The sequence below is a fragment of the Hyaena hyaena genome, unplaced genomic scaffold (assembly GCF_003009895.1).
Source record: "Hyaena hyaena isolate Hyena2069 unplaced genomic scaffold, ASM300989v1 scaffold_580, whole genome shotgun sequence".
NCBI classification, from domain to species: Eukaryota; Metazoa; Chordata; class Mammalia; order Carnivora; family Hyaenidae; genus Hyaena; species Hyaena hyaena.
In genome coordinates, this window is record NW_024081213.1 from 461,942 (window position 1) to 480,569 (window position 18,628).

The 18,628-nt window shown below is 41.2% G+C and overlaps 2 protein-coding genes across 3 annotated transcripts in view; one reads left to right on the forward strand and one right to left on the reverse strand.

The window, feature by feature from the left end:
- The window catches only part of RNF2 (ring finger protein 2), a 100,328-nt gene extending 90,600 nt beyond the window's left edge, over positions 1-9,728 (reverse strand). The window contains exons 1-2 of one of the 2 annotated variants that reach the window (XM_039256621.1): positions 9,640-9,728; positions 8,050-8,220 (exon numbers count right to left, since the gene is read on the reverse strand). The gene's annotated coding sequence lies outside the window, so the exon portion shown is untranslated. The remainder of the gene's footprint in view (positions 1-8,049; positions 8,221-9,639) is intronic. The other variant, XM_039256622.1, reaches the window with a different exon arrangement.
- A 64-nt stretch (positions 9,729-9,792) lies between these two features.
- The window catches only part of NIBAN1 (niban apoptosis regulator 1), a 144,678-nt gene continuing 135,842 nt past the window's right edge, over positions 9,793-18,628 (forward strand). The window contains exon 1 of the mRNA XM_039256616.1: positions 9,793-10,028. Coding sequence (XP_039112547.1) covers positions 9,974-10,028 — 55 coding nt within the window. The 5' untranslated portion in view covers positions 9,793-9,973. The remainder of the gene's footprint in view (positions 10,029-18,628) is intronic.

Here is an 18,628-nt window from a genome sequence, read left to right on the forward strand (position 1 = left end):
CCTTGGTTCGGGTACTAAGGGGTGCCTCGTCTGTAGAGAACAGGAAAGCAATAAAATTAAGTCAGTTTTCATTTTTTAAATTATCACGTACAGAAATTACAAACGATGTCGGCGATATAGTACCTCTGCCCACCGTAACAGACCAGTCCCATCGTTCCTGCATCCCCTAGGGTGCCTTGCCAATTCTTCCTTCCATCTCTCCATCAAGCACACCAGAATAGAAGTCACAGCCCTGGAATATTACTTTTCACAACTATCGGTACCTGACTAAAAGAATTAATGTGTTTGGTGACTCGCGCTATAGAATTAGCAGCCTAAATAAATTCAACAGGAAAATTCTGGAAAAGCAATTCATTTGTCAGCTGAGCATAAGAACTTTGTAAGAAATAGGTAAATAATGCCAAATGACTGGTAAACTAATTGAAGCGGAGGCACAGGAATTTGATTTCGACCAGAGTCTGTCATTTTCCTCATTGCCATGGAGCCCTAACCCCACACGGAGTATCACTGCCTGTCCAGCAGGTGGCACTCTTCCCTTTGTGCACTACTACTAACCTAACACCTTGCCCAAGTAGAAGGGAGTTTAGAGCCTTGCCTTCGGAACCAGTAGAATCTGCTTATCTACGGCAATAATAGGTTATTGCTTTTACAGGGGGCAACTGTGTTGGTCTGGTCTTTGTCACATTTGAAGATGGATACCTAAACATCTAACTGCCTGTCTGGTTCTAGAGTTTGTCATCCTTAGTTCTAAGCTTTCATTGGTTTCTGTTAAAATACTTTTACTTTTAATGTCTAAGATATTATGCAGTGCTAGAGTACTATATAAAATTGTGATGATTCATATTTGAAAAGCATATTGACACATATCTGTAAGTCAATTAATCTACAACAAAGGAGGCAAAAATATACAATGGGGAAAAGACAGTCTTTCAATCAATGGTATTGGGAAAACTGGACAGCTATATGCCAAAGAATGAAACTAGACCACTTCCTTGCACTGTACACAAAAATAAACTCAAGATGGATTAAAGATCTAAATGTAAGACCCAAAACCATATACTCTCAAGAGAAAGCATAGGCAGTAATGTCTTATACGTGGGCCTTAGCAACATATTCATGGCTATGTCTCTTCAGACAAGAAAAAAAAGCAAAAATAAACTACTGGGACTACACCAAAATAACCAAAATAAAAAGCTTTTGCACAGCAAAGGAAAGCAATAAAGAAGGAAAAAACAAAACAAAAAAACAACCTAGTGAATGGGAAAAGATATTTGCAAATGATTTATCCAGTAAGTATTACTGTCTAAAATATATAAAGAAATTATACAACTCAACACTAAAAAAAAAATCAGCTTAAAAAAATGGTCACCGGACCTCAGTAGACTTTTTCCAAAGAAAATATATAAATGGCCAACAGACACATGAAAAGGTGTTCAACATTACCCATTATCAGGGAAATGCAAATCAAAAGCACAATGATATATATCACCCCATACCAGTCAGAATGGTTAGAATCAAAAAGAAAAAACAAGTGATGGGGAGGATGTGGAGAAAAGGGAACTCCCATGAACTGTTGGTGGGAATGTAAACTGGTGCAGCCACTGTGGGAAACAGCATGGAGGTTCCTCAAAAAATGATGGGGGGCCTGGGTGGCTCAGTCGGCTGAGCATTCAACTTCAGTTCAGGTCATGATCTACTGGTTTGTGAATCTGAGCCCCACATCGGGCTCTGTGCTGACAGCTCGGAGCTTGGAACCGTCTTTGGATTCTTTATCTCCCTCTCTTTCTGCCCCTCCCTGGTTCATGCTCTGTCTCTCTCAAAAAAAAAAAAAAATTAAAAAAAAATTTTTTTTAAAATATTTTTATTTATTTCTAGGAGAGAGAGAGAGAGACAGCGTGAGCAGAGGAGGGTCAGAGAGAGAGGGAGTTACAGACTGAAACAGGCTCCAGGCTCTGAGCTGGCGGTCAGCACAGAGCCCGACGCGGGGCTCGAACCCACAAACCACGAGATCATGACCTAAGTGAAAGTCGGACGCTTAACAGACTAAGCCACCCAGGCGCCCCAAAAAATGTTTAATTAAAAATAGAAATACCATAAAATCCAAGAAATCTCCTACTGGATATTTACCCAAAGTTAATGAAAACACTACAGGCGCCTGAGTAGCTCAATGGTTAAGTGTCTGACTTTGGCTCAGGTCATGATCTTACAGTTTGTTGGGGTTGAGCCCCGCGTCGGGCACTGTGCTGACAGCTCAGAGCCCGGAGCCTGCTTTGGATTCTGTGTCTCTCTCTCTCAAAAAAAAAATAAACATTACAGAAAGTTAAAAAAAGGGGCACCTGGGTGGCTCAGTCGGTTGGGCATCCGACTTCAGCTAAGGTCATGATCTCATGGCTCGTGACTTCAAGCTTCACGTCAGGCTCTGCGCTGAGAGCTTGGAGCCTGCTTTGTGTTCTGCATCTCCCTCTTTCTCTGTCCTTCTCCCACTCATGCCTTGACTTTCTCTCTCACAAATTAATAAACATTAAAAAAATTTTTTTAAAGTTAAAAAATAAAGAAAATGAAAACACTAACTAGAAAAGATATATGCACCTCTATGTTTATTGCAGCATTATTTACAATAGGGAAATTATAGAAGCAACCCACTATCCATTGATAGATGAATGGATAGATGATAGATGACTGGCTATAAAAAGATGTGGTATGTATATACAATGGAATATTATTCATATAAAAGAACAAGATCTTGCCATTTGCAACAACATCAGTGGACCTAGAGAATATTATGCTACGTGAAATAAGTCAGACAGAGAAAGACAAATACATATGATTTCATTTACATGTGGATCTAAAAACCAAAAACAAACAAAATTAAACGAACTTTTTGTTCGTTTTTGTTTTTTTAAACATTTATTTATTTTTGAGAGACAGAGAGACAGAGCATGAGCAGGGGAGGGACAAAGAGAGAGAGGGAGACACAGGATTCGAGGCCGGCTCCAGGCTCTGAGCTGTCCGCACAGAGCCCAACCCGGGGCTCAAACCCACGAACCGTGAGATCATGACCTGTGTCGAAGTCCGACGCTTAACTGACTGAACCACCCAGGAGCCCCTATTTTTACTTTCAAAAATTATTTTATTATTATTTTTAAGAGAGAGAGTACACTAGCATGTGCACGCTAACAGGGGCAGAAGAGGGAGACAGAGAACCTCAAGCAAGTGTGGCGCCTGATGGATCTCACTACCGTGAGATCCTGACCTGAGCCAAATTGAGAGTCAGACACTTAACTGACTGAGCCACCCAGGGGCCCCCAAAACAAATAAACTCTTAAATAGAACATATTGGTGGTTGCCAGAGAGGAGGTGGGTAGGGGATGGTGAAATAGATAAAGGAAATTAAGAGGTACAAACTTTAGCTCTAAAATAAATCACAGAGATGATAAGTATAGCATAGGGAATATAGTCAATAATAGTGTAATATTGTGTGGTGAAGATGGTGACTACACTTATCATGGTGAGGACTGAGTGATATATAAAATTGTCAAATCAATATGTTGTATATCTGAAACTAATATAACATTGTATGCTAATTGTATTTCAATTAAAAAGAGAAGCATATTGAAGAAAAGCAATGTTTCTCAATTTTAAAAATTTTGTCTTTAAAAAAATTTTTTAATGTTATTTATTTTTAAGAGAGAGACAGAGACAGAGTGCGAGCAGGGGAGGGGCAGAGAGAGAGGGAGACACAGAATCCGAAGCAGGCTCCAGGCTCTGAGCTAGCTGTCAGCACAGAGCCCGACACGGGGCTTGAACCCATGAACTGTGAGATCATGACCTGAGCTGAAGTCAGCCACCTTAACTGATTGAGCCACCCAGACGTCCCAAATTCTGTCTTTTCTAATAAAAATTTCACACAGAAGCTCCTGAAACTTTCTCTCAAAAATCACTGATGAGAAGTTGGATTTCATCTTGTACATATTCTCTCTAGAAAAGATTTTATCCAACTTAGTTTTCCTTTTCTTTTTTTTTAAATGTTTTATTTATTTCTGAGAGAGAGAGACAGCGTGAGCACGGTAGGGTCAGAGAGAGAGGGAGACACAGAATCTGAAACAGGCTCCAGGCTCTGAGCTGTCAGCACAGAGCCCGATGTGGGGCGCGCACCCACGAACCGTGAGATTATGACCTGAGCTGAAGTCAGACGCTCAACTGACTGAGCCACCCAGGCGCCCCACTAGCTTAGTTTTCTATAGTTTGCATTATGAAAACAGCTTTTTATGTCTTTCAAAAATACAGTTAAAATATAATAGGTACATTTTTTTGCTTTTCAAAATTGGTCCTAGTACCCTGCCTCCTGGAAAGTGATTTGCAGACCATAAAATAAAGATACTATAATAATAATAAAATGAACTAATATTGACTTGTTAAAACCAGTTAATAAAACGTCTTTTTATTTATTGCTTCTTGTCCTGTTAGCTTCATTTAGAGATTGCTAAATATATGCTAGGGATATTAATATGTATGAAGTGCCTTGCACATGTGATTGCATTAAAATTTCACAGACACTCATTTTAAAAATAAGGAATATAAGGTTTAGAAATTTTAAGCTATTTTCCCCAATCATGAGACAAGTCAGTATCACAATGACAACTGGAACTTCTAGAACTTACACCCCTGAGAAAAACAACATATCAGGTCATTGCAACAATCTTGCTAGTAAGCGAAGGAGCTTATTCAAAAAATTAATAAAATGACTTTCAGTAGTTGACCTACAAAAATCCATAGGAGATATTGTTGATAAGGTTAGGCATTCTTCAGAAACTATACAAGAAGAAAAGAGAGGCACCCGGGTGGCTCAGTCAGTTGAGCTTCTGACTTCAGCTCAGGTCATGATCTCAAGGTTCCTGGGTTCAAGCCCTACATCAGACTGTGCTGACAGCTCAGAGCCTGGAGCCTGATTTGGATTCTGTGTCTCTCTCTCTGCCCCTCCCCTGCTTGTGCTGTCTCTCTCTCTCTCTCTCTCTCTGCCTCTCTCAAAAATAAACATTAAAAAATATATTAAACAAAAAAAAAAAGAAAAGAAAAGAGAAGAGAAGTGAATGTTAAGGGAAGATTGGAGGGTGCCAGAGACAAATGTAATTGATTTTACAATCTGTATATGGTTGGCCAATCTTCAAAGAAGATTACTGAATAAAAAACATACAGAAGTATATTTAATAAACAAAATGTGTTTAATTTGCAATGTGTGTTAGACTAAGTGGGTCAATGTCTTTAATATGTATAAGACTCTTCCATATCAATAAGAAATCAAGGGGTGCCTGGGTGGCTTACTCAGTTAAGCAACTGACTCTTGATATCGGCTCAGGTCATGATCTTCCAGTTTGTGGGTTCGAGTACTGCATAGGGCTCTGCATGAACCACAAGAAGCCTGCTTGGGATTCTCTTTCTCTTCCGTCTCTCTGCCCCTGTCACACTTGAGAACACGTGCATGCTCACGCGTTCTCTCTTTCTCAAAATAAATAAATAAACATTAAAAAAAAGAAATCAATAGAGAAACATAAAGGTATCAGAATAACCTATCACAAAGGAACATGTACAGCCAGAAAGCCTGTGGAAAAACAATGAACCTTTCTCTTTAAGAATTTCATAATTAAACCACAGAATGTGATACTTATTTTGACTCTTAAATTACCAAATATTAAAATGACTAATAAAAGTAATGATAACAAAAAAAAAAAAGATATGCAAATATCCAATGTGGCTGAGGAATAAGGAAATAAGCATGCATACATTGCTGGTAGAGAGGTGCTTTAAGTTACATATATACACTGAACTATCATTGACCTAGATCTAGATATTTATTTAAATGGAAATACTCCAAATGAAAAATTATAATACAGATTATAGACTATATAAAGAGCATCACCTCATGTTGGTAATTAAGTAACTATAAATAAGTTTTTATATAATTATAAATTAGAATTGCACATATGTGTAAATCTGTAGGAGTCTATACCAAACTGGTGATTGGGATTACCTAAAGATATTGATGTTCGGACTTGCATGATTTTTCCCCCATTTTTCTTTTTGTTTGTCAATAGTCTCTAATTTTTTTATAGTAAGACCTGGATTATTTATGTAAATAAACAAAAGGAAGATTTAATGTATAAGTGGTAGTATAGTGGTTAAGTGGATGAACCCTGGAGTTTGATTAACCCAGGTGACAGGTGACCTTTGTTAAATTCCTTAAACTTCTTATTTTAAATTAAGTTTCTTTATTTTGAGAGAGAGAGTGGGGAAGGGGCAGAGAGAGGGGGAGAGAGGGAAAATCCCAGGCAGGCTCTCCAGTGCAGGGCATGGTGCGGGGCTCGAACTCATAAACCACAAGATCAAGACCAGAGCCAAAGTCAGACGCTTAACCAACTGAGCCACCCAGACACCCCAAATTCCTTAAACTTCTTAACCTTGATTCTCTCACCTTTAAAATGGTGATAATAACAGTGCCTACTTCAATCAGTTTTTGTGAAGATTAAGTTTGATAACTGGTACCACCTACCGTGTGTATTTCTTATACAATCGAGTAATTACAGAGCTCTCGCCCCTACATTATACAGCATTGCAAGCTCCCTGGGGAAAAGCAGAGACGTTTGAGATCATCCCTGCTTGTCCAGGTGGTTAAATGCCCGAGTAGAGAGATGTCGCTAACTCAAATGAGAACACGGCAAACAATGACATGTAAGAGAACCACCCACCACATGCACATTTTAAAGGTACTAAATGTCTATTAATCTAATTTGCTCCTTTGAAAAAGATAATCTAAATAGGTGAATTTTACGTATGTGAATTATATCTCAAGATGTTTCAAAGGTAATCATTTTAGTATGTGCTTTTTACCTGAAAGAAGTGGTCCTAAGAATATTTTAATACAAGGGTGCCTGGGTGGCTCAGTTGGTTAAGCATCTGACTCTTGATTTAGGCTCAGGTCATGATTTTATGGTTTATGAGTTCGAGCCCTGTATTGGGCTCTACGTTGATTGCATGGAGCTTGCTTGGGATTCTCTCTCTCCCTCTCTCTGCCCCTCCTCTGCTCATTCTCTCCCTCTCTCTCAAAATAAATAAAACTTAAAAAATTTTAAATAAAAAAAGAGTAATTTAATACAAAATACATTAATGTAGTACAAAAACTAATATTGCATAGGAAATTCTCTAAACTAGCTGATTTGAATCATATGAAGTTGAATCTGCTTCATAAAGTTATTGAATTGCTTGGAGACTCATTTTTAGTGTGTGATTAATAAAATGATGCCCACATAGGATTTGCAAATATTAAATACTGTGACTAAAATAATGAATTCCTCATTTTTTCCTGTAAACCGGTTGGGGAAAAGAAGCTTTATTTGTTTGGGGGAAAATGGGAGCAGAAGTTCTTTCTTAATGCAATATCAATGATTTGCAAGGTCTAATTAAAAGTCCACTTTCTCTAAAGACTTGCTGCCTTGTTGTTACTGATAATAACAATCCTAGTTTCCATTTACTGAACACTTACTATGTTCCTGGGAATAGGTTAAGTGTTTCACAGACCTGATCAGATGTAATTTTGACAACAGCGCATAAAGGATGTGTTATTAGCTCCATATAATAGATAAAGAGACTGAAACAAGTGAAGCAATTTGACCAGATCGCATTGCGACTAAGTTCAGGCTAGGATTTGAGGCTGAGGCTGTGGTTACAAAGCTTGTCGATACTACACACATACAAATCCTTCCTTGTACCTTGGTCTAGTTGTGAGTGCTACAAATGAGTAAAGAATGAGAGAAGAGAATAATCAGTCTTTTCTCAAATTGTTTGTTCCCAAACCAGAGGTGACAGGCCAAGACTCTGGCAGAAGATTCAAATCAGTTTTCTTCAGTAATAATAACAGCATTCTGAGGCATAATTTTGGCTATTTATATAATGAAAGGTATTACTACCTAGGACGATATACTTAATGCTAAGAGCTAACTTAGAATATTGAGAAAAGAGTTGAACATTGAAGAGTTTAAATCATCGAGTAGTTACCTGAAGTGCTCTTTATTCATCGTGATTCACAGCTTTCATTGAGTCCAGATTCTATATTATATATTTCACTCATTCACTTATTCAATAGTTATTAATTGAACAGCTATATGCCAGGTGCTGTTCTAGGCATTCGAGATACATCAGAGAACATAATGAGCAAAAATCCCTGCCCTTAAAGAAAAAAAAAGAAAATGAGTAATAATATATATTTAAAAAAAAAAAAACAAGAAACAACATCAACAAAGAAAATCCCCAACCTTATGGAGTTTCCATTTCAGTGTGGACAGATAAAGAAACATATCAGATGATGCTAAGTGATGTGAATAGAAATAATGACGGATAAGGAGAGGAGACAGCTGAGGTCTGGTATATAAATGGGGTAAAAAAAAAAAAAACACCTCATTTGAAGTGTTAAGCATGTAAGTGGAGATTTGAATGAAATGAGAGACTCAGAGAGTGAACAAGGTGAATATCTGAGGGAAGAGCATCCCAGGCAAAGCAAGAGTACATGCAAAGGTGTGTTCCAGAAGAGCAAAAAGGCTGGTACGGCTGACCAGACAGCAGAGGGGAGAGTCGTGGTAGATGAGGGTAGAGAGGAAGTGGGGCCTGGTCCCAGTGATAGACTGGGGCTTTTTCTCCCAAGCAGGAGGACCAGTTAGGAGGCTACTGTAATCATCCAGGTGAGGAATTGATGAGCGTCATAGCGGTGCAGGGGGGTGAGAAATGGTTGGATACCGGCTATATTCTGAAAGCAGAAAGGAGAGGATTTATTGAAGGATTGGAGTGTAGGGTAAGAGAGATTGGGTGTGAGGCGTGAGAAATCCTTGTGTTAAAATGCTAGTTAATTAACTTTTGAGGGTAGAGCCTTCCGAGTCCTCCTCAAGCCTCTTGTGTGTACAGACCACTTGACCTTGGAGGTTAAGTCAACAGGAGTCACTGAAACTCTGATTACTAAGAATAGGAAGAAATGCATGGTGACCCTTCGGCCCCAATGGAGTCTTATTTGGGAGAGAGCTTCTGCCAAGCTAAATAGTAGTTGTGGGAAAAGAAAGGATGCCCTTTCTGATGAACTATTCCCAGTTTGTCCAGAGGAAGAACTGGACCTAAAGGTGTAGGAACAGATTTTGACGGAGTTTTCAGAAATTTCAGGACTGGGAACATGTTGCAGGACCCAGCCTTAGGGTTTCCCTGTTTTTCTATTTCTCGCTTTCCTTTTTCCCCTTCATTCCCCACCCCTTCCTTGGCCTAACATCATGGCTGCAGGAAGGTACAGTTTACTGTCGGTTCTCAAACTTCAGCAGGCATCAGAATTACCTGGAATGTTCTGATGAAACACAGACTGCTGGGCCACACCCCTGGAGTTTCTAACTGGGACACAGCGCGCGCGCGTGTGTGTGTAGAGGGGTACAGAGGGGTGGGGGAGCTGAAATTTTGCATCTCTAACAAGTTCTTAGGTGACGCTTGAGAACCGCTGCTTCCAGAACCAGAGGCCGTGCAAAGCAGTGTCTTGAATTCCACCTCGTGACATGTGAGTGGCGAAGGTTCCAGCTCACAGAGGTTTCCAGTCACTTAGGGAAACCGTGCACTTACCCCCACGGTGTTTCCTCGGCTGCCCATAACCCGGGGAAAGAAGAAGCAAAGGCCGGCGAGGACAAGGAAGGAGCGAGAAGTCTTTCCAGACTGGACGGCCCCTCGGAGCTCCCCCAGCGAAGGCAGGGCGGGAGGACAGCCCCCAGGCCAGCCCCCGGATCCTCAGAGGGCGCGCGCCGACCTGGAGGAGGCGCCCCAGAAGGCGGCGCCTCTCGGAGGAAGTTTGTCCTTCAACTGCGGAGCCGCCTCGCCGGCGCAGCGACGTCCAGGAGCGCGCGGCGGGCGCCGACGGGAGCTGTGAGCGCCGCCCCGGGGGCTCGCGCGCACCGCGGCCATGGGCGGCTCGGCCTCCAGCCTGCTGGACGAGGGCAAGTGCACCTACATCCGAGGTACGCGCGCGCCCGCGGTGGGGGGGTGGGGGGGCGGGGAGCCTGCACTCGGGGCCGGACCCGCCGTCCACCTGCGGCGCGCTCCCGGCGGGCGCGGGGACCTCGGGCGCGCACGGCGCCTCGCGGGGCCAGCGCTCTCCCTCGGGGGCCGCACGCCCGGGCCGGGCAGGGCTGCGCTTCGGCCGGGGCGGGGTGGGGGGGTGCGGGGGGGCGAGCGGTGTGCGCGCGCGGACCGGGGATGCTCTGGGAAGCGCCGCGGCGGCACGGAGGCGGGAGGCAGGTGCAGGCCGGGGGGTGGGGGGCGCGGGCGACCCCGTCTCTTCCGCTCAGCCCCCTGGTGGAGAACCACCTCGCCCTCACGTTAAGTTCGGAGTTCTTTCTGAACTTGCCCGAGGACAGCCACGGGGATATCCCTCGTTGGTGGAGACTTCCCGGGGGGATTCCCGGCCTGTAAAGCAGAATTTCCCTCCTGGTGATGTTGGCCTGTTTTTGTCAAACGCGGCGTCGGCCACATCTTCACTTGAACTTCAGATCACTTGTGGAATTACTTCATCAGAGGCAGAAAGGACCGTGTCATTATGCTCCCAGGTTACACGGTTTTCTTTCCCTCTCCGGAGACAGAGGGGAAGGCAAAAGAGGAACACTGGCGTATTTTGTAACAGTTACTAAAGTAAAGATGGGGGGGAAACTCATTTGGGGAGACTTTCAGACGTAGTGACTCATTAGAGAGTGCGAGGCAGAAAAACAAAACATAGTAAAACAACAACAGCATACACGCACACAAACCCACCAACAAAAACAACAACAACAAAAAGAACCAAACCAAACAAAAACCCAGACTGAATTGAAACTGCAGAAAATCGTGACTCTTATCTCCTGGTGTATTTGACCCGTCTCTTTATTCTCCAGCAACTTTGCCCACAACCGCTACCTGACATGTAGTTACCTTGTGATTTAGTCTTTTTCTGGCTTTAGAAATACCGTCTAAACGAGATATCGAACTGTACGTTTTACCCTAATTCTGTAAAGAAATGGTTAAGTTCTTCCTGATTACATTCGTCTCTTTCTGGCCCCCAAACCTTTCCTAAAAGGAAAGCATTTCTTTAGTGTCCTTACTCCATACTTGTTTTCAGTCACCAAAACAGTTAAAGCCATTTTTAAGGGATAACAAATCAGGGCACTTGAGAGCAATGTAATTGACTTTCCAGATTCCTGCTCTGGGGTTTCTGGAGGCAGAGGATCATCAACAACCCATTCAGTCAGGGGATAAATCTTGGTCAAGTATTCCTTTCTGTAGTTTATTTAAAATGGGAGAAAGATGGATGACTTATTTATATTAGTTAAACAGCTAAATTAAGACTGCCTTAGTCTTAACAAATTTGGCCATGTGCTTACTTTCACAAGTGTGTAAGGGACTCAAAGAACAACATAGTAGAATATAGTTAGAAGGGGTTTGCATTTAGTTATTTGCAAAATATGTTTATGCCATTTATTTAAGACTTTATTTCACTGCAAAGCTTAGAGACACCAAAGTTGAATCATGGCCATATACAGTAATCATCAGAAGTCCAGCCATGTAAGGGATTCACATTCTTGAAGACTTCATAACCGTGACAGTTGTTGCTACTGGTGCAAGCCTTGTGTTCATGTGAAAAGAAACTGTGTTACCTTTTAATGTATTGTGAAATTAAATTATTACCCTTACAAAAGTATGAGATGGCTCATGCACAAGAAGGACTTGTAATGAATACGTTCTGAATGAATAAAACTATAGCAGAGTGGGTAACAGTCATTACAACCACAAGTCCTCTTCAATTTTATGTCCTTGTTCTTTCGGAGGACACTTTCAAGGTATGAACAGGCAGAGGGAAGAGAAGAGTTAAAGTTAGAATACCTCCAGAGAAAATGAGACGTTGCCTCATTTGAGAATACTAGTCTTGCCAAAAGAGAAAAGAGCATTGGAAAAATGCATGGTGTTGTGAATTGTTAGTGCATGAGCACATGAAGGTCGTGGGGCTGTGTTTTCTTGATGGTTTTGAAGCCTCAGAGCCCTGAAAAAATATATATATATATATATATATAGTTGTATCTTCTCTGCTTTGCCCATCCTATAGCCCATAAATATTCCCAAGTTTTGATTTAATTATAGCCAGAACAATTGAAAATACGACAGGAAAGTTTAAATACAATTTTGTGACCTGTTTCTCACAAAGGAACTGCCAAATGAATATTATAGAATGAAAGCTCCTGTGGCTGATTCAATAAGTTGCCTTCAAGCTTGATAGCTTTGCTAACATATGGAGGATAACTAGTCAGTATATTTGGAGTGAGTTTTGTTAACTTAATCTTGTATGTGTTATAAGCAGCTGTACTTCTGGTATGCTAATGAGTCTGAATCAGCATTTGCTTTTAGACAGATCATTTAACAGCTGCCGTTCAGTTTGTGTGCATCGAAACTTTGTGTTAACAGTGATGCTCATCACATGGATGTTTTGAAAATACATTATTTCTTAGGATTTAGTGAATTTCCAGGCGAAAGGAATATCGGAAGGATTAAGGAGTTACTTCATTTCTAAAGATGCTTTGAAAATGATTGCCACACTCATTTCTTAGCACATTCTTTCTTAGCACAGAATACATTTTTAAGATTGTTTCTGGAAAGTTCCAATAACTTCACTTGATACGATGTTTCAATTAATAAATAATACTAAAATCAGGTTGTAATCATAGGGGCAGGGTTATCTGTTAGCCCTCAGTGTTGCTTTTAGCACTGACTTCAAAAGGTCTTATTTCACTGAGAAGGAAAGCTCGTATTATCCAGGCACCGGTGATCAATTTAGGGCAGTTTCCTCCCTTTCTGCCACGTTTTCTTCTACTTTTTAAACTTTGATATGCAAAAATGAACTATAGCTTCAAAACACACAATGCCTTCCTGTTTGGTCAATAATTATATTTCCTTTTGGAAATTGCCATTGGATCATTAATGAATCAAAACAAAACAAAACAGAACAGAACCTGACAACTCTCGCTCCTAAGTCCTGTGGAGGATCACAATAGGTCCAGGAAAATCAGTGCTGCAGCTGAGAATTGTGAGGGACCCAGGTCTTGGGTGGGGGCTGGCAGACACGTGGAGACCTAGTAGCAGCAAGAGGCAGGAAAACCATTCTTTTCCTCGATTTACTGTAGAATCAGTCCCACTCAACCTGTAAGGACCCACTGGCTCCCAGTGAAATGCTTATCGGTGATCTGATGCTTATAAAGTAGGAAATGAGTTTCAGCTTAAAAACAACATGTATTTCTCTTAGGGGGATTTTCTCATGTTTATATGGCAAGGGTTCACGTAGGTGGCAGTATATGAAATGTATGCTGATAACTGTGTGGAGTGACATCTCCACAAACAGGATGAATGGAAGATGGGGACAGCTGTGTGTTTGCAGTGTACCTAATCTAGATGTTTAGTACTAGTCCACAAATGTGCCTCTTCTTCAGTCGTAATTTGTGGGTAGGAGGTGGCGTAAGAACTGGTCTGATTTGTATGGATATGATGAGTGTAATCTGAGAGTCCAGTTTATCTGGCTAGAAATGGCAGTATATTGTAATGGGAAATTAGGATATGGCGTGTGGGTAGGCACAGTTAGATATCCACCCAACATCCTTTCCCCATTCCTCTTTCAAGTAGAACCTCAGTTTTGTTTGGGGAGTGAACGTCTTCTATGTAAAGCCACCTGTTCCAGAGAGGCTAGCCCCACTTACAGCTTTTGAGGGGTGGGTACAGACTGGCCCGTCCCCGTCATGGTGCTGTGTCCTCCTTGCTAGTCATTGTACGAGGCACAGGGTTCTGATGTAGACTGGCCAAGTGAGGCTTGACGGGAAGTTTGCTGGCAGTTTCTAAGAAAGTCTTGTTCCCTTTTAAAAAGGAGACAAAGGGTTGAGACATAGTCTTTCTCTCCTTCTTCTTTTGGACGTTGTTGCACTTGAGTGTGATGCCTGGAACTAAGTAGGAAGGGAGCTAGCTTAAAGACATAGCCAGCATTGGAGCACTGCCCGGCCAGTGTCATCTCAGGGCTGGAGCCCGGGCACACCTTGCTGATGGCCTGCCTGTCCGACTCCTGACTACTTTTTGTTGTGTAATATACTAAATCCTCTTTGAGTGGGGGTGAAAGAGAATGCTGGTTATCCCCCAATATCATTTTTCTCTACCTTTTTCTTTTAAGTTTTTATTTACTTAAGTAATCTCTATACCCAATGTGGGGCTTGAACTCATGACCCTGAGATCAAGGGTCTCATGCTTCTCCAGCTGAGCCAGCCAGGTGCCCCTTCCCTGCTTTTAAAAGTAATAGAACCTCTATGGGGTGCCTGGGTGACTCAGTTGGTTAAGCGGCCAACTCTTGATTTGGGCTCAGGTCATAAACTTACGGTTCATGAGTTCAAGCCCCGCGTGGAGCCCTGCGTGAAGCACCATGTCCAGCCCCACGTTGGGTTTCCTGCACTGACAGTGCAGAGGCTGCTTGGGATTCTCTCTCTCTTCCTCTTTCTCTGAACACTCCCTGCCCATGAACATGTGCTCTTTCTCTATCTCTCTCTCTCAACATAAATAGAATTAAAACAAATTAATAGAACCTTCAAATGGTAGCTGGCCATGTGAACTCCCAGAGTAAAAATATTCCCCAGCCATCTTTTCAGCTAGATGGGGGCCATATAACTGAGTTTTGGTGATGGGGTATAGGTAGACGTATTGTATGCTCTTTCCAGAAAGTGACCTTAAAGGGAAAGAGTGTGCCCTTCTTTGTCCTGCCTTTCATACTATTGGCTAGATTGTCATGGTGGCTGAAGCAGCGTCTTTCACTGTGAGGTGTCCTTTTAAGAAGAAGCTCATGCAGAATGGAGTCAGTGGACAGAAGGAGGCTAGGTGCACGTGGTAGAAACTCCATACCAGCACTGAGCCTTCATAAGAGAGAAAGAAAGTTCTATCTTATATAAGCCAGTATTATCTGTGTTACTATTTTCCACAGACAAATCTGGTTGTCTCTAGTACTTGTGCCCAACAGTGTCATAACCAGCATGCTAAGTTCTGCCTTGTTGAGTCCCCTTTAAGAAGAATTAATCAAAAGAAAGTAGGAAGTCAGTAAAGATTATGCCACTAGTATTGGTGTTAGTTCTTAATTTGTAGAAATGAATGGATTCTCCTGGGAAGTGAGGAATTGCAGCTGCCCAGGTGGGAATAGCAGGGGTGGGAGAAAGACGGAGAAAGCCCAGCATAAATAACACAAAAACATATGTTGATCACATTATATTTTGATTACAAATCATGCCAAACTACTGACGAAGCTAGCAGGAGTTTCTCATTAGGAAAACTATTGCAGATTGGTAATTTCTAGTGGCAATAAAACTTTCTACTACCTCTAGTCACTAGTATGAAATGAGATTTCTTAAAATCATCAAAAACAAAGACACTAGACTGAGACAAATTAACATATTCCCCCGTACTTGTGGAAGAAACAGTGACCTTCCCTCGTGGGCCCCAGTTCATGCCATGATGAGCCTCATAGAGTCAGACACTGAATCAAGATCTGGTCTCAATGAAACATTTCTTTTTTCTATGGGCATTGGCCATGAGAGGACTACACCATCGACGGTGCTATAGTAATATTAATTACTAAAATGACAATGGTGATTCTTTTCATTGTTTTATTTATTTTTGCTGGGCTTCTAAACTGATTGTAGTTGTGCTCTATTGTAATCTTTGGGAAGATCTGAACTGGTAGAAAGTACAACAGCAAGAGCTCTATTTGTAATGGTTTCTAATCCAATTAAAATACATGTACTGTGAAAAATCTCACAAAATATTCAGTGTGAATTATGGCAGTGAATCCTCATCTCCTAATCAGATATTTTAATTTTTTTAATTAAAAAAATGTTTAGTTTGAGAGAGCAGGGATGGTCATGAGGAGGAGGGACAGAGGAAGAGAGAGAGAATTCCAAACTGGCTTCACGCTGTCAGGACAGAGCCTGGCAAATGGTGAGATCATGACCTAAGCCAAAATCAGGAGTCGGATGTTCAACTGACTGAGCTACCCAGGCACCCCAGATATTATATTTTATTTTATTTTATTTTATTTTATTTTATTTTATTATCAGCAAAGCTAGCTAACATCATTCTAAGAAAAAAAAAAGGTATATACAGCAACTTGTACTGGGTAAATGGGAAATGAAGTCAGAAGTAAAGACAAAGGAATAAAGAACAGAATTCATATACTACAGTCTGTTTAAAGCACTTTAGAAAAACACAGGACACAAGGGCTAAAGTTGTAACAGTTCCAAGCTAACACACACACACACACACACACCCCAAATGCAATACAGATTTTCTCTTTTGAAACTGGAAAATTCATTTTAAAAAGAGACTAGTAAGTTGCTGCCAATAAGAAAATGCAGGCCAGCTTATAAAAATGCTGCCTCTCCCTTCTTCTTCTTCTTCTTCTTCTTCTTCTTCTTCTTCTTCTCCTTCTCCTTCTCCTTCTCCTTCTCCTTCTCCTCCTCCTCCTCCTCCTCCTCCTCNTTCTTCTTCTTCTTCTTCTTCTTCTTCTTCTTCTCCTTCTCCTTCTCCTTCTCCTTCTCCTTCTCCTCCTCCTCCTCCTCCTCCTCCTCCTCCTCTTCCTCCTCCTCCTCCTCCTCCTTCTTCTTTGTATACATAGTTTTTCTCACTCTGAGTAGAAAAAATTTAGAGATATGAAAGCAATTAATTCAGTTTTGAAAATTGCAAAACTTTGGGTCTGGGACCCAAAGAAATTTATATTTCCATGCTTGATATTGTTTGGATGTTGATATCTGTAGGATTAGAATATATTAGTAGTTTTAACTACGAGCTCCTAAGCAATTTTTTCAAAGTCCATAGTCTGAAGGAATTTTGGAGGAAGAGTAAATATCTCTGTGCCAAACCTTGTGGATTTAGATTTTCTTCTTTTAAATCTATTTTTATTTTAACCTAAAACACAAGCTCAGAAAATCATACAAAACAAATGTATAGCTTAGTGAATCACTTTAAGGCAAATATCCTTGTGGCCGTCACCCAGGTCAAGAAATGGAAAGCACTTCACTAGCCATTCCAGAAGCTTCCACATGCTCCATCCCAATCATAAATCACTTGGTTTTCTCCCACAGTGACCACTATTTTCAGTTCTCTATTGCTGCCTAACAAACTACCCCCAAGAGATTCTGGCTCTTGAAACAACGGTTAATTTGCTCACACTTCTGCTATCTGCCCTGGCTTCAGCTGGGTAGTTCTACATCTTATATTTTCCAAGTGGTCATTCCTGTGGCTGCATTCAGCTGGTAGATGGGCTGGTGGCCAGATTCAATGGGAAGGCTTTCTTTCTCTCCAAGTGGCCTTTCTACATGGTCTGTCCTCTAGGGTACTGAGCATTGTAAATGGTGGTTCAGAGTTTGCAAGAGTGCCATGGCTTCTAGAAGCTGCCAGAGCTTCTTAAGGCTTTGGCCTGGAATGGCATGGGATTACTCTGCTACATTTTATTGCTTAAAGCAAGTCTTGGGGCTAGCCCAGATTAAAGAGGAGGGGACTACACATAGTCATGAATATCATGAGTTGTGTTAAGTCAGAGAATTAATATCATAATAGACCATCACACCACTAATCCTAGACTTTAGAGTAATTATTTCCTTATATTTCCTTAAAAATATTGCATTTTTAAGCTCAATAGTTTAGTCCTAGCCACTTAAAAAATATCTCTTTTAATCTACAGGTTTCCCTTATAGCTCTTTTACTTGCCAATTATCTGTTGAAGGATCCACACTATTTGACACATAGAATTTTCTTCTGTCTGGAATTTGCTCCTGGTGCAGGTCGACATATTTCTTCTAGATTTTGTACTCGTTGACAGAGTGATAGTGAGGGTTGATCAGACTCAGGATAGAGACTTTTGTCAAGACTTTGGGTTGTGCTGAGGTCTTCATTTGGAGGCATATGCATCTGGTTGTCTCTTTTTGTGATGCTAGCAGCCGTTGATGCTCATTACCAGGACCCGTGAATTCACTGGGGTTTGAAAATTTGTTATATTCTAATTATGTCATTTTGTCTTCATCTATCAGCTGGAATAATTTTATAAAGTGCTACTTTTTTTAATCTACAGTTTTGTTACCCCTTATTATAGTTCATATAGGAAAGGCAGGATAAAAACTTAATTCTTTTATTTACCATTTTCAAGATAATTTATTGATTACCAGTCATCCCCCAAAGGTGGTCAATTAATTTATTAAAACATTTTAAAATTTTTATTTATTTGAGAGAGAGAGAAAGCAGGGGAGAGAGGCAGAGGGAGAGAATCTTAAGCAGTCTCCATACATCAGCGCAGAGCCTGATGTGAGGCTTGATTCCATGACCTTGGAATCATTACTTGAGCTGAAACCAAGAGTTGGACACTCAACTGACTGAGTCCCCCAGGCACCCCAGCGATCAATTAATTTAAAAAATATTATGGGGCACCTGGAGGGGCTCAGTTGGTTAAACACCTGACTCTTGACTTCAGCTCAGGTTATGATCTCAGGATCTTAGGATTGAGCCCTGCACCAGGCTCTGTGCTGAG